The following is a 17,598-nucleotide window of genomic DNA, read 5'->3' on the forward strand; positions in this document are numbered from 1 at the left end:
ATTATGTCATGATAAGGGAGCTCCTTTCTCCTTTCTGCAGTTGGAGTTTTAATTGGTTCCATATTGCGTGCACGATTGGCCAATTAACTCCAACCCAATTCCTAATTCCCCTTACTCCAGAAGGTTATACCTTACTGAAATGACTTATTGACCTCGTATTTTCAACCAAAAGGACGTTTCTTGGTCGGTCACCCCTACACATTCTTGCAATCGTTTCTTCTTCCGGCAGACATTCTCTTGGGCTATACGTTACGCTGATTGTAAAATTCCTCTTGTATGGGAATAGAGATAATAGGCGGCGGTGATTACTTAGTATCAAACTCCTAAAGAGCCCTGATTCTGCTAGCTATACATCTTGATAAACAGTATAATAGATATTCTCAAGTATTTACACAACTTGTATATTCAGTATTGATTTATTTGCGTATGTAACAACAAGAGCGTCGCGACTCGTAAGCGTCAATGGCGCCTAGATAATGGACAGATAACTCGGCAGGGCATTCGTGACTCCGTTTATAATTATCCCTTCAGGGTTCAGGGCATTGGAATACTAGAGAACAATGCATGGTTAGGCTCTGTGTTTTGAGGTTTTATAGGTACTAAACTGATTAAGCTTGTACAAATCAACTTTTAATAATATTGCCCAATACGTGATGCGTAAACTTTGGATCCCATTTTAAAAGTGAATTATGGCAGTGTCAGTCTACATGCAGAAAAATAGGAGATAGTTGAAGTTTTAACAATATCAAAAAGTGAGAATGAGAGCCACACATGGCATGGCATGAAGCATATTTCTGACTTGTTCCTCAATTGGATCGAACTCGTAGATTTTCCAGTAGGTATATTTGTTTTTGAAAGTCTTTTACTAGGTCTTCTTCCTATGCTCTAGTAATTTAGTATTGGTCTTTAAATTGTTTTAGAGTTTAATACCACGAGATGTATCGTTACTTTAGATTACTTATGAAAGAAAAAGCACCAGTTTTTTTTATAAATATATATACTAGCCGGTCCCGCCCGATTCGCTGGGCGAATTTTAAAAGGAATAAATAAAATTTTATTCATCTTATTACAAATACAACCAGAAAATATGTAGCCATAAACTCATTCGCTCTACATGTCCAAACCATTTCAGCATTTCTTTATCAATCCTTGTCACGACATTATCTTACAGACCACAGCGCCCATGGAGTTGGGTGGATACGGCCACCCTTTCATGTGTCTGCAAATATTTTTCGATGCTGTTTTTTTATGACAATAAGGGACGAGACGAGCAGGACGTTCAGCTGATGGTAATTGATGCGCCCTGCCCATTACAATGCAGTGCCGCTCAGGATTCTTGAAATACCCAAAAACTACTACTAAACAGCACTACAACTGCGCTCGTCAACTTGAGACATAAGCTGTTAAGTCTGATTTGCCCAGTAATTTCACTAGCTACGGCGCCCTTCTGACCGAAACACAATAATGCTTACATATTACTGCTTCACGCCAGATATAGGCGCCGTTGTAATACCCATAACCTAGCCGGCATTCTGTAATCATTTTCATGGTGCTCCCTGATATGATACACTAGGCAATTTAAATTTGTACGAATTTGGGACTGCGCCTGAGTCCCAAAGAGGTAGATTCCATTTGCAACGGTCCTTACATCTCCGGGCTATCCGCGAGCACGTTTTCATCCTTACATGCTTGTACTTTTTAAAAGTATCCTTAATAAGTGTATATTTATTGATAGAAAACTCTAAAAGGAGCTGAACAGTTCTATTTCCAAGCTACAATAATAGGTGACGGTCGTTGACTTGTTGCGTATTACAATAAATCTCGGCCGCATCAGGGTTTCAGCCGGCGAGTTGTTAACTTGCCTGAGACTTGTTTAATGTTGCTATTAAGGGTCTTCAACATGACTATTTACGTATTCGTGTGTATTTGTTAGCGTTCCTAACTATATAGCCCTACTCTGGGGTGTAACTATTGTATTTTTGCTCTAAATAGTGATTTTTATTATTATAACACTAGAAATAAGGGATTGCTTGTTACTTTTTACTTATCGATGTAGTATTCTTTCAAATCTTGAGAGACATCTACATATCTACTAATAGTTATGTTTATCTATTTGACCATTTTGTATCGTATAGTATAACCCCCTTATTCAAAATGGTCCGCTAACTTAAAACAGCCGCTAGGGAGTGTTTTTTCTCTTTCTGACTTAGGTCAATAGAAGAAGACAGAGTGAGAATTAGCAATGCTTTAAGTTAGCAGACTATTATGAATAAGGGGGTAAATGTTTCAGCTTTTTAATTTGTTTATTGCTTGTCTTTTTCGTTAGTTTATTTTAAGTCTTTTTTATTAATTATGTGTACTTACTATACGTTTCAAATACACATTTTTTCTTTCTTTCTTTGTATTGCACTTTATAACTTATTTCTATGTGTATTCACTTTTGGTACTATTACGTTATCTGCCTAACGTACAAAGGTTAAACGTGCCAATTAATTTAACCCTAATTAAAAAGGTTAACATACTTAACTCCTGCGTGTGCAATTACTTGTGGATTTGTCAACAAGGTCTGAACTTTGAAGTAACACAGTTTTAGATCAGCGAATCGATATAATCTACTCCATATCTGACTTAATGATAAATGCTTACTACAATTCATTTTTTCTTATAAGTTTTATAACGCGGGTTTGTTGATACCAATTTGTTTTGACTTAAATCGTAAAGGTGCAGTGTTGCTTTGAACGTAATATGCACTCTTTCTCGTGTGCCAAAGCTCTTGTATACTTTTTTTTATAGAAAAAAGGAGGACAAATGAGCGTATGGGTCACCTGGTGTTAAGTGATCACCGCCGCCCACATTCTCTTGCAACACCAGAGGAATCACAGTAGCGTTGCCAGCCTTTAAGGAAGGTGTACGGGCTATTCATTTGGCAGTCAAAATCTGCAGTCCGCATTATACACGAAATTAGGTTTTTGTAATACCGCCTATACATTTACACATACGAGAAAACGCAAGCAACACAAAATGTTTTTTTTTTGCTGAACCGTGAACTAAACCGAAGCCGACGAAAATTTTTGAGAATACACTGGGCGAAAACACATGTTTTAATGAGTAGCTAAGGCTATAAAAGAAATTGTAACAGAATCCAACATGATGGAAAACGGAATCTGTGGAAACTGCAAACCATGGCAATATGGATTCTGTCATTGTAAATGAAGAGCTAAGATAGAAATAAATTAATGCGACATTTTTAAGAACTCGTTTAAATTATTTATATTGTTACTTACAACAGCTCAATCATTTTGGACCGCCTAGTTCTCCATTGTTAATAGGAAGAGTAAAGGCGTGGGTGTGCGATGTTCAGGCGTAGGCAAAACCAGCTTGGGGGAACAAAGCCTCGTACAAAAAGGCTCAAGATTGAAATAATAATAGCGATTCAGTGTTCACGATATCAAACAGACATCGATCGATAGAGAAGCCTGTATAGTTGAGTAACTTGTAACTGATAGTTACTACTTAGTTTAAATGCAAGAGTTATTTCTTTTATTAAAAGTTTTTTGTTGTTGTTTACGCTGTGACCCTTATTGGAGTATACAATTGCAGAAATAAATTTTGTTTTCAAATTTTATTTCTGTAATTAATTCCAGAAGTGATCTCTTTAAAAAGACTTTATAATTTTTACGAATGAAATCCAATAAAGAAGTAGTACTTTGTGTACAACGCTAGTAGGGAAGATGTTCTACTTACTCCCAACCGCGCGCTTAACCCGCACGATACAATAGTATTTAGAGAATTTGCCAAAGATGTTTTGCTACTGTCATGTGCAATTTTTTTTTTAATTCAAGCATATTGATTTTTTAACGCTCAGTGTATTCGTAATACAAAAAACTTTGGATCATTTTCGCGTGCAGCGTAGAAAACAAAGTAAAAACACAATAAGTCGCCCACAAAGGGTAAAGGAGCAGCGGTTTCGTTTGCGTAATACCGAGTCATAGAAGACAATGGCTGTTGAATTGTAAGAATGTCCCCTTATATTCCTCATATTATGCACTTTTGCATCGACGTGCAGCTTAGAATTACTGTTTCAATAGTTACGTCGACCTCAATAATTGGATCGGTCGCGTTATGTTTATGAAATTTGATAATCGCTATGTCGTATCAAGATATACGAAGTTATTTTACCAGTGGGAGGCTTCTTTGCACATAATGCCGGCTAGATTTTGGGTACCACAACGACGCCTATATCTGTCGTGAAGCAGTTTTGTGTAAGCACTACTGTGTTTTGGTCTGGAGGGAGCCTTACCTAGTAAAATTATTGGACAAATGAACATCTTATGTCTCAAGGTGACGAGGGCAGTTGTAGTGCCACTCAGAGTTTTTGGGTCTTTTAAGAATCCTGAGCGGCATTGTGTTGTAATGAGCAGGGCGTATCAATTACCATCAGCTGATCGTCCTGCTCGTCTCGTTAAAAAAATATCAGAAGTTATTATTTATTTACAGTTAAAATAATGCCCGATTCTTCGCGCAGAATTCGATTACTTAGCTCCCTGAGGAAATTTCAGTGTGAGATGGAGCCTGTGCTCATCTCAGCCTTAGACTTACTATCATATAGACCTTACTTATGAAATTTACTACAAAGTCTGTTGGGTTATGGCCATGGGATATGTTAACAGAGAGATGAAGTTTACTTTCACCATTATGACATTACAGTAACATTATAAGATTTTTCTCTGTGAGATTCTTTTTCATTTGCCGTCATATTACACACCATTGCTGCTTATGCTATATCAATATCCGGAGCGTTGCAAGCCTACTTGGCAATGAAATATAAGTATATATATATATATATATATAAAACAGTCGTCCCGCAAGGAAATAACACTTATTGCCTTCTCATTTAGATTTCTATAGGCGGAACGCACGTTAAAAAGAGATGCAACCTCTGTATGACGTCACGAGGCATTCATCTCTTTGCAAAGTTTATTTATTTGAAGAAAAAAACAGAACAATTAACTAAAATGTACAAGTTAGTGGCTTATAATATATTATGCGAAAACAATTGTTCCTTAGAAATGTCTCACTATGATTTATCAACAGAGACAATGTTTTTGTTGAATGAATTCATAAGTCTATTAATTGGAGCGCGGAAACCTGCATTTGTGCGACATCTGTTAACAATGAATGGTTCTTGCGATTGGTTATTATTGAAGTCTATGCCTGACGTACTAAGATGGCGGCATAACTTAATAGGTCAGTTTCATGTATAAAATTAAATTATGAAATTGAAAAATTTTACCATACGAGATACGCATTCAATACTGATTTGTTTTATAAACATGAGAATTATTTACATTTTCCAAATTAAAACCATAAATTTATTATCATGTATGTCACGTGACCGAAAACACCGACACTGCAGCAGAAACAATTTCTTTTTTAGCAACAAACCAATGATACGTTCTATGAAAGTCTTTTTTTTACGACCTTTTTTGACGCGACTATTTATCGTCTAAACTTAACACATAATCTTAGTCTAAGTCATAGCATAAAGTGGAATTATTTTGAGGAAATAAAAATACCAGTTGGCTATCGAATCTTCACGATATTTTTAGAATATATTTTACAAAATCGAAGAATAGCCTATTTTGAATTTAAATAAAGAAGAATACTTCAAAGTTCAAACCGCTATTAACGATCCACGTTCTGTTCCATAAAGAAGAAAAATCTAAACGTTATAATACCTTAATTCCATAAGTAAATGTCCAACAACTCTCACAAGCTTGACCCGTACTGTAGATAAGATGAGTAACCTGTTATCAGCTCCGTAAACCATATTAGGGTTATCTGGAAGGTGTGGACTCAGGACTGTGGACTGTGGACACGACGTTACTCATTACTTGTAATTTGTTATCGAGGTTGTAACTGCACTTGTTTAAGTTAATAGGAATTATTTATTTATGTAAATATTTTATTCTATTATTATTATCATCAGCGTATAGAAGAGAGCTTGTATTCAGAAATTTATTGTCTATAACGTTGATGAAAATATTGAATAACAGAGGGCCAAGATGAGATCCTTGGGGAATGCCAGAAGTAATGGGGATAAAATTTGAATTATAGCCTTTAATCGTAACTGCTTGAGTTCTATGTGTAACTGTAAGGTAAGTTTCTAGCCATCTAAGAAGGTTACCGTGAATACCGATGCCAGGTAATTCCTTAATTAATATAAAATGTTACTTTAAAACTGGATATCAAATTATTACTATTGCTACTAACTAAAAATAAAACATTTTGCCATTCGTACTTTATTTACTTATTTTTGCTTGATGATATGTTATCTATATATATATAAGAGATTTCCACGTATATAGTCACTCATCACGATATCTCTTGAACCATTTGGTAGGAATATTCTTTTCACCGAGTAGAAGTCAGCTAAGAACGGATTTTCCAAAATTCCATCCGCAAGAGTTTTTTTTTATTATGAACAGAACAACGTCTGTCGGTTCAGCTAGTATATTATATGTAGGATAAATAACACCCCCCCCACCCCTCTTTGTTCATTTAAAAATTAAAATGGCAGCCATATTATATTAATAGTTGATATTCTAGGGTGAGTTTTCGAGCATTTTATGCCATTGAAATTGTGTTGAAAAATTAAATATCATATTATTTATTTAAACTGTGTCTGATAGCTATCCCTTCAAAACCATAATACGATCTTTCTCACAAATAAATTCTTAAAATAATTTGGTCAGGAATGAAAATTTGGAACGAATAGTTGAATGTCGTGCAATGTGCAAACCCGAGGTTTATCTAGTATTAGTTGAGCGTTGCTGTTAGCGCACGTGCAATAGCCTATTAATGTTTACTTCCCGTGAAGCAGGCTTGTTTTGGTGCTGGCTAACGGATACACGAACATAGGTCGACACGATGGCGACTGAATAATAAGGAATGATTATATTAACATCCACAGGCTGGTCGAGTATTAATAGAAAACTTGCGAAAAAGTGTTTGAAAGCTTTCGTAGGAATTATGTTTCTTAAATTTTTAACTGCCTCGGAATCCTCGTAAAACCATTTTAAGTAACCGCGCCTCTCGGATTCCGTCCGAGGCATCGTAAATCTCGGTATGCCTTGCTCCATCTACTGGATCTGCCTTACAGTTGATAACCTGCACAACCCCAATGATTGCATACAAGGAAATTGACTTGAAATGTCGCCCTTTCAAATCTAAACAATTTATTTTAAAGCGAGTCCCGCATCGTTCACAAATTTAATTAATCCCAGAAATGAGAGATCTCACTGTAAAATAACGAATTGTTTGTATTTATATTCTTTAATTAATAATATATTGTTACGAAGGTGACCGGCTGATTATTGCGTATTATGCCGAAGAATTGTGATAGTTTAAATAATTCGATAGGTAGGTACTCAAAGGAGCCTTGACTTTGATATGTCCTACCTGTTTTTGTAAACACAGTGGCTGCCGACATTTTGTGCGCGGAAGCCAACCCAACCCATTCATCTTTTTAAAATTTCATTATAATGTATGGATTCTACTTGCCAGCAACTCTAATAAATTTACTATGTATTCGCCTCGTATATTATATAAATATAATAAAACGGCAGAATTTGGTGTGTCTGCAAGTACTATGAAAGAAAAGAAATAAAATAGAAATGGGGCGATTAAGGGAGAGTAAATAAAACACAAATCGGCGGTTTTAGAAATTATTACTGAGGTTTTTTGATTGTTTTTTAGCGTTAACGTGTTTTCAAGTACTTAGTTTTCATAAGACAAAATATGTACGTTAGTATGATTAAGAGACAAAAAAAATCATATCTTCATCTTAGCTTTATTTATTAAAAATTTGAATGTCCCATTGCATGATTCCACGGAGACAAGCCAACCTTCCTTGTGCGGTGTTTCCGGGACGATACGACATAATTACCTTAAAAAAAAACGCGTACACCTTCCTTTAAGGCCGGCAGCTGTGATTCCTCTGGTGTTGCAAGAGTATGTGGGCGGCGGTGATCACTTAACACCAGGTGACCCGTACGCTCGTTCATCCTCTTTTTTCATAAAAAAAGACAAAACGACGTTTACAATCTAATAGAAACTAACAATAAAAATAGTTTTAAAACTATAAAACACGCCTTGGTTGAAAAGATAATGGTTGAAATTAAAATTGAACATCAATTCCTGCCTTAACGACGATAGATGAAAAAGTTATATAAATTAACAAAAATCTTATTTTGCAAATTGATATTGGAATAATTCTATCAAATTCATGTATTGTCATCGGTTTTCGATAAAACTACGAAGTTTGAACGAAATCTGGCAGTTTAAAGTAGGTCAAAATCGCGACCAAATGAATCGGTTACAAACATACATAAATATCAGCTTGGTTATAGACAGTCTCTCAAAGAAAAAATTAAAGAAATAAATATTATGACTGTTCATTCTCAGTACATTTATGAAAATTTAATATACGTTCACAAAAATCGTCACCTTTTTGCTCTTAAAGTGATTTTCATTATTATAACACTAGAAATAAGGGAATGCTTGTAACTAATTCTAGTAGGCTTCATAAGATACATAATAGCTTTAAGGGTAAATGTATACACTGCTATAATAAAGTCCCAGCCACTGTTCAGGCATTATCTATAAATAAATTTAAATGTTTTATAAAAAAATGGCTCTGTCGTAAATCCTATTACTCCATTGCTGAATATCTAAATGGTCGGACAGCCTGGGACTAGATTGTGATTATTTTATAGCGATTAAAATGATTGTACAATATTGTATATTTTTATTGAATAGAGCGCAAAAAAAGAATGCTGGGAGTTTCTTGCGCCGCTTCTTCTCTCTCAGAGCGCCATTTGTTTCCGAAGCGGTAGTAGTATCTAGTAGTTATTAGAAATGACATCAAAAAGAATTCGAAAGGAATCAATTTTGAGAAGATTAATGCCTTTTTATGCCTTTTAAATACAGGTGAAGCTAATAAAAAGTGTGTACAAACATAATACTGTGTGACCCGTGCCACTTGGGCCGAGATAGCCTTTGTAGTGTAGAGTCGTATACCGAGTAGTAATATCCTTTCATCAATTGTTGATGAATTACGATGTATGTACTCTCGCCTAGTATTATTATTGTCTCGATGGAGTCCTCTAGCGCCGGAAACTTGCTATTGAATTTACATGAAACGGAACACTGCGACATCTACGTCCGTGCGTCGTCCTGCAGGTACCTACTCGATATTCCTATCACCTATTACACCTATACATATGTATAATAAAGTCTTAAAGCAAAAACTGTAATTATATAGTTTGATGCGATAATTCCTTATTGGAGAGCTAAGTAACGTAACGCGTTACGCTGCCAGTCTGTCTGGCTTCCCTTTCTCTCACGCATACGGCAGCGGTAGGTAGGCCCCTCCCCTCTCACTCTAACCAATTGTTACTTTTGTAAGAATAAATAATGAAACTAATAATGTACATTCATATTCAAGAATGTTAACTAAAAATAAAATATATTACTTCCTATTAATATTATAAATGTGAAAGTTTGTATGTCTGGATGTATATTTGAACTTCTTTAACGCAAAAACTACTGATTGGATTTTGATGAAACTTTGCAATAATATAGCTTACTCATCAGAATAACACATAGGCTATTTATTATTTATAAAACTATCGCGTGAATTATACTTTATATGGCAAAACAACGTTTGCCGGGTCAGCTAGTTATAAATAAAATTTAAGTAATAACCTAAGCTTATCTCAAGTTAAACAATTTCAATGTTAAATAGTTCAACTTAGATTAGTTTAAGTTAACAGTTCTGTCGAGCGTCCCGAGGCGACTACTTTATTTTGCGGTTATTGAGGATGATCTGTCACGCTCGGCGTTGTAACACTCGTTTGGCAGACCCAACTCCTTACTCGAGTCGATTATTAAGTTAAAGAGCTTAATTAGTTTGAAAATGCAAAATTTACCAGACCCATTTATACACAATTTTAATTTATATGTATATTTTTGTTAATGAGTTTAGAGCAAAAAATTTAATTATTTTGCATTAATAACTTAGCCTTGATGACGTTTTTACTTCAGTACAGTTTTCATTTAAGCGCACACCGTTCTGTTATTGTCAAGAATGACAAAATTTTAAAATTTTATTTGGTCGCGGTATAATGGCCGAGTTGTGGTATCTTTATTCATTTATTCATTTATTTATCATTTATTTATTTTATTTATTTTTTTATTTATTTATTTTTATTATATTTATCATGTATTTTTTACAAATAAAAAAAGTTTTCAACAATTCTTTTGGATTTTTTTCGACACTTGTTGAAGTTGCCAATGCACTATGTAGAATAATAAATTGAAAACATTTTTTGTTAAGCCATGCAATTTCGGGGATAAAAGGTCCTATTCAAAAATTGTATAAATATTGGCAAACCATCGCTATGTGTATGTGTGACGAACATCAAAAAATAAAAGATTATTTTAAAGAAATCTGCGTAGTTTATAATAATTAAATTATACGGTACTTAATGACTGCAAGTTCTCTCCCACTTCTGAAGGACCCTTCATAATGTCAAGTTATGCTAAGCAGTTCAAGTACGCATCGTTGTGAGAGCATTTTAAATGATGCCTTAATGTTAAGTGTATCAAACGTATCATAACTATTAATTATTGCATGATTTGCGAACCTATTCCATTCTAAAATCTAACCTAACCAAACCAAATTCTTCATGCTATGGGTCAGTATTTTAAACCGCGCCCCTTTTTTTTAAATATGGACAGGTATGTACAGCAATTAAGGTATCAGAAGTGTTGGTGAATGAAAATTTAAATAATAATTAGGGTGTAGTCTAAGAATTGTGTGGTATAATAGACGCCCACACATTTAAATTGGCTTAGACTTTTACTGAGATAAGCGTGTACAGACGGAAAAAAATTTAAACCTTTTTTTTTGGTCTAGGTAAAGTACTTATGTACCTACAACGTGATATTGTATTTTTGTAATATGTACAATTTTTTAACAAAGCAGCCTTATTTTACTAGGTGTATAGATTTTTCTTCTCAATCGGTCACTCTTGTCAGAGTGGTCGTGGCCGCTAAGATGATGCAACATAAGTCGTCGTTGGTCTTCTTAGTTTTGAGTCGCACTGCCTTCCGAGCGATGCTCCTCCACTTTTGTCGATTTATAGCATTGCGGGAGCATTCCACCACGGTTGTGATTAGATCCTTCCATCGCGTAGGTGAGCGTCCTCTCGCTCTTTTCCCCTCCACCTGGCCCTGCACTATCAATCGATCCTTCATCTCTGGAGATGACACCAAAGAACTTCAAAATTCGTAGTTCCACAGTCGACAAGGGCCTTTCTTTTATCTTCAGTTCTTCTAGAAAAGCCGTTCAAGGTATCTTCAGGAGTCGACTCCATCACCACATATCTAAGTCATCAATTTTGCGCTGGACTTACAGTAGTCTATGGGACAAGGTTTCAGCCCCTTAAAGGAAGATTGGAAGCACAAGGCACCTCATAAGTCGAACCCTGGTGGTTTTGGTGATCCTTCTGATCTTATTGAGCCGACTTGGTTATAGCACATCGCCTTCGGATTTCCAGCTCTCAACCCACGGTGTTGGAGATAGTAGAACCAAAATAGATGTAGGTTGGCACCACCTCACAGTTGGCAATGCCTTGAAATTCTATAATGTTGTTATTTACGCGGTCTACTATCATCATCTTGGTCTTAACTCTGTTGATGGCCAGTCCGAATTCAAGGTAAGTTCTTCAATATCCTCCTTTGTTTGGGCAAGTAGTGTAGTGTCGTCCGCATATGTGAGATTGCAAATTTACCGCCTTCCGACATATATGCATTCATCCCAGTCTTCCAGAACAATCCGCATTATGTGCTCTTTGTAAATGTTGAACAGCAAAGAAATGTAGATATAGATAAACAAAGAAAAGAAAGCTTTATTGCAATTATGTAGGGTTGCGATAATAATATAACGAATAGTTGACCAAAATTTATGTATAATAGCTGTATGTATATGTAGCTATAAATACAATCTAATGTAACGCATATTATTGCTATCCAAATAGTTAGGTCACGTGACAAAAGTAAATATGGCGGCTTATACAAAAAGCATATTCAATTTAAAAAGAAACATGTATTATTACGGTTATTGGGCGACCAGTTCTATAATTAATTATTACTTGATAACAATACGTCGCTGCACCTAATAGTAATATAGAAAGACAATAGAAAATAAAATGTGTCCCCGATGGTTAATTGTTCAGCGTTGCGCGACAGTAACGCGGGCGCGACACGACGCGATGCCCCAGCAGCGTTCGTGCGCTTCACGGTCCATCTCTTGTTGTCGCATCTATGTGTCGTGTTGGTACTTGCGTGCATACCTTTATACATTACACTAAATTACTTTATAATTATCGATTGGAAACGATTTCAATGATTTACTTTTTAACCGACTTCGAAAAGGTGGAGGATTCAATTGGTATTTTTTTGTTTAGTTTGATGCGGAATGTTTGGCATTTGGTTCCATAAAAATTTGACATAGTTTGGTCCAGTACTTTTCTTTTTATGAACATTTCTTACAAGCTAAATGTAATAGCAGGTACCTACACTCGCCACGCGGGACTTTGAGCGGGATAGCTTCGTCTAGAATCAAACAACTCAAGCGGGCAAGCACCGACTTAAACCCTATAAATAGGTGGCCCCTACAAATAATAATATTTTATTAATATTAAAGGTGTATTAAATTAAATCTCAATTAGGTTATTTTATACTTTTGAGTTTTTGATGTCTGTTTTTTTAATAATAGTTTTTTTCATTGTTGTGTCGTTGCAGATATTGATAGGTGTTAGTTTTGTGAGATACGCCGATCTTGGCGTACATTCCACTTGTATACATTGAAAAGGGTTGATGCGAATGGAAGAAGAAGGGAAAGTGTGCCAGAATCGTGGCAAATGCAGAACCCGTAGTTTCTGCTTTTGGATACAGCGTTCATTCAATTCATTTAATTATTTAGTTTGAACTTAGGGTTTATTTATCAAAGAGACCTCTATAAATTAAATTTGTAACCAACATTTATGAACGATGTGGACCTCGGACCAGCGACCTCTCGGGTTCCGTCCGAGCGCTCTTTCCAACTGAGTCATCCGTTCGAGTACGCATGGGTCGTATATTTTTGGTATATCTTGTTCAACTGTGGCCGTGACTCTATCTATAGTTCAGTACAGTACAGTTGGTATACGGTTGTTACTATATTAAATCTAAAAATCTATCCCATATACCTTAGAAATATTAGGTATTAAACAAAAAAAAGCAGATTTTCCTCCATTACTTAACATTTCTTTTGTAATTGTGGTTAGTATTGCTTATTTTTGTCTATTTGAAACATGTCGCCTTAGCCCTAAATAATATATCATTAATCGCAATAAAAAATAATTACACAATTGCCCCAAATTTTTTTTTAGAAATAACGATTTTTACCGAACAATGAATTCAACATTTTCAAATTATCTCGACTTTGACAGAGCCTCCGGAAAAAAAATGTACAAATAACTAAAAAAAATTTGTACACATAACTGCCCAACAAAGGACCTTGCTAACTCGACTTATCCGAGTAGTAGGCATAACAGGTTTACTTAAGTATCTACTCAGTACTCCCTCTTTACAATTATTTGTGGATATTGGCTTCCTAAACGATTCTCTTCTGTCCCGTTCTATCAGAGGCTTACCATCTCCAAGATGTTTTCTTCATCTTCCTCGGGTCTTTAACCGCAACGGCACAGTCTTACCATCGCATCTCGACTCTGTCTTGAGGGTTTTTCAATTGCATGATCCACTTTTAATAATTTCAAATCTATTCGTAGTCTCAGAAATCACTATTGGAATGCTGCGTGTGAGCGAGTACGCGCAAATTGTATCCATGATTGATGTTATAATTAGTATTTTGCTAAATAAATACATAAATTAAAGCAGTGGGAGGCTCCTTTGCACAGGATTCCGGCTAGATTATAGGTACCACAACAGCGCCTATTTCTGCAGTGAAGCAGTAATGTGTAAGCATTAAGCTGTGTTTCAGTAAGAAGGGCGACGTAGCTAGTGAAGTTACTGGGCAAATGAGTTTTAATATCTTATATGTCAAGGTGACGAGCGCAATTGTAGTGTCGCTCAGACTTAATGGAGTTTTTCAAGAATCTTGAGCAGCTGAACGTCCTACACGTCTCGTCCCTTATTTTCATAAAAAAAATACAAAAGTTCTAGTATCGTTATTAATAATTATAAGCATTATTGTTAGCCCTTGTAGGTTTAGTATAATAATTAAACTAAATTATGTTATCGAATAATTTTAACTAGTTACGTGTTCAAATTGAATATTTCCTGAAGTTAAAGCAAACAATTTCCTCATTATTAGTTATATATAAACTTCCCATGTGACTAGTTGTTATTGTGGTGGCCCTAAAATGTATTTCTATGGCTCATATTGAACTATGAGATGTTTTAAAAAGTTTTTCGATAAACATATTATTAGCGAAGAAGTTCCGACAGAACAGGCACCATTAGGATCTGTAAGTACTTTAACTGTTAACCATTTCTTTGGCAAGCAACTTAAAAGCGTATGGATATCACTTCTAAAATATGTAGACCTGAGTTCGCATAGTATGTACTTGTATTACCAGTGGGAGGCTTCTTTGGACAGGATGCCGGCTAGACTATGGGTACTACAACAGCGACTATTTCTTCCGTGAAACTGTAATGTGTACCAATACTGCGTCTTCGAGGACTTTACTGCCCCAAGGGCCATCTATTTGTCGAGTTATGTGCTCTGCCCTCTGGTAACTTAATTTTAGATCTCCTCATTTCTGATTCGATCTCGCAGGGAAACTCCGAGCTCTCTCAATTGCGCTCTGAGCGAGCATCCACGAACTTCCTCACAGGGCCCACAGTTAGCGACAACGGCGCCTATTTCTGCCGTAAAGCAGTAATATGAAAGCATTACTGTGTTTCGGTCTGAAGGGCGTCGTAGCTAGTGAAATTACTGCGCAAATGAGACCTCATAACTTATGTCTCAAGGTGACGAGCGCAGTTGCAATTTTAAAAAAAACATGTAAGTGCCGACAATAATTAAACCGTAAATTATTCATACCTCTGTATTAATCCTGATCTAGTTAAACGATATTTTATTAAAGACCGGTTCAATACCTGTAAAATTCTTTTTAAATTATTAAAATCGGACATACCCTTCAAAAGGTATAACGAATTTAAAAATGCCAATCTAAAAAAAAAATATGCTATAATAAAAAAATAACTAAATCAAATAAAACTTTTATGTTAACTAAAATAAATCTATAGTCCGACTTACGGCCGTTCCCAATATTCAGTCTATCTCCGGTTGTGGCCTACTTGAGATAAAAAATCGTAACTATCGTTGACTTTTCTGCCCCATAAAACTTAGCGACGGTAACTCACCTTATCCGTACACGCTGTCTATCAATGGGACGATTGCGGACTTATAGCTTACCAGCGATAGAAGTTTGTATGGAAATTGCAATTCACGCGTCCTAATATAAGGCGAATAAAAATGTCTTATCGGGTATGTTGGGACAGCTTCAGATTATTGACAGCTAATTACTGACAGTAGAAGGTAGTAAATTATCTCTATCTGTTAATACCACTACCACGAGATCGGTATCTACGCGAGTGAAACCGCGGCGCATTGCTAGTGTGATAAATATATTCAAGACATTGTTGAAACAAGAAATAGAACGTTATCTGTTGACGCACGCAAATAATAACCGATGATATCTTCTTTATCGTTTATGTGTTGCCATCAATGCTGTATGTTTATTGAATATTGTTACATTTATATTGTAACGGTCATGTTGATTTACGATTAGTGATGTCCAGCCCTTGCCTTGTATACCTACCCAATTTAAATAAGGGGTAAATGAACATACAAAACTTGTATTTTTAAAGGGGTAATGAAACTGGGTAGTCTCGTATAACAAAAATACCCGAATAATTCGTATACAATTTTTTTTTAATGATAAAAAACAAATTTTACATGGAGGTTTCCACCAAACCACTGAGATTTGTACAATTGCTAAATTTGGTCTACACCAACAGAGTTAAATTAAAGAAAGAAAAAATAGTTCACAATCGTTAGAAACTTAGCTATAGGTAGGCTGGATCACTTGGCGTTGCGTGGAGATGTCGCTTCATTGTGTGTCTTCTACCGCATTTATCACGGGGAGTGTTCCGAAGAGCTGTTTAACCTGATTCCTGCCGCCGAATTCCACCTTCGCACGACACACCACAAGTTAGGATATCATCCCCACCATCTGGATGTGTGGCGTGGTCCTCCGCAGTGCGGTTTTCAAGGAGCTTTCTTCCACGTATTACAAAGCTGTGGAATGAGCTTCCTTATGCGGTGTTTCCGCGACGATACGACATAGGTGCCTTCTAAAAAAGTGCATACTCCTTCCTTAAAGGCCGGCAACGCTCCTGTGATTCCTCTGGTGTTGCAAGAGATTGTGGGCGGCGCTGATCACTTAACACCAGGTGGCCGGTACGCTCGTTTGTCCTCCTATTCCATAAAAAAAAGGTAGAGATAATACTCATAATTTTACAAATAAAAGTAAAAGTACTTGATACAAATAATTGTTAAGCATGATTAGTTGATCGGTGGTCAGTCAAGTCTTTAAAAGTTAGTTATAATTATTAAATATAGAAATAAATATATGTATTCGCCTGGATGGACTTTAAGTTATTTTTTTGCTTTCCTTTTAATTAACTATGATATCCGGACGATCGAGCCTTGCTCGGATTTTTAAGAATGTACAAAACTTGAACAAAAAAAAAATAACTTATAGGACATCTGGATTCGAACCGGAGCCTTCTGCTTTCCGGGTCACCAAATGTCCCATCTGAGTTATTATAGTCTTGTATATAGTCGCCAAATTTACCTTTGTATTCTAATGTTGCTACTTGCTGTTGCGGTTTCTCATTAAATCACGGATAAGACTACATTTTTTTAAATTGAAACCTAGCTTGATCCATTTCTCGCCACCGAAACTACCTGTATGCTAAATTTCATTAAAATCGTTGGAGCCGTTTCCGAGATTTATATATACAAGAATTGCTAGTTTGAAGATATAAGATACAAAACTTGTATTTTTAAAGGGGGAATGAGACTGAGGAGTCTCGTACGGATTTAAGAGGAGTGCGATCAGTTAGAACAAAATATATCCGAGTAATCTGTATACAATTATTATTATTAAATATAGAAAGATATATTGGCCTGGATGTTGTAACTATATTATTTATATTTATCTACAAGATGTTAATTTCAATTCATAATATCATATGAATAAATTATTGTATATATCTATCTTTTTGGGTTGTCTGGAAGAGATCGCTTCAAGCGATAAGCTTAAGATCTTTTCATAAATTATTATGATTTTTAAGTCTATGTATGTAAGTATGCAATAAAGTGTCTATGTATCTGTTTATCTATTTCCATGAAACGGTTAAATTTACCAGCGACAGGCTCCTTTGCACAGGAAGCCG

General features: G+C 35.6%; 1 protein-coding gene across 6 annotated transcripts in view; it reads left to right on the forward strand.

Annotated features, from left to right (window-relative positions):
• The window catches only part of LOC126966314 (septin-7), an 80,800-nt gene that overhangs the window by 31,010 nt on the left and 32,192 nt on the right, over nucleotides 1-17,598 (forward strand). Inside the window, exon 1 of one of the 6 annotated variants that reach the window (XM_050810297.1) lies at nucleotides 14,461-14,597. The exons of the other annotated variants lie outside the window; for them this stretch is intronic. Within the exon in view, the coding sequence (XP_050666254.1) occupies nucleotides 14,520-14,597 (78 nt within the window). The 5' untranslated portion in view covers nucleotides 14,461-14,519. Of the gene's footprint in view, nucleotides 1-14,460; nucleotides 14,598-17,598 lie in introns of those variants that run through there. 6 annotated transcript variants of the gene reach the window in all.

The sequence above is a fragment of the Leptidea sinapis genome, chromosome 10 (assembly GCF_905404315.1).
Source record: "Leptidea sinapis chromosome 10, ilLepSina1.1, whole genome shotgun sequence".
Lineage (NCBI taxonomy): Eukaryota > Metazoa > Arthropoda > Insecta > Lepidoptera > Pieridae > Leptidea > Leptidea sinapis.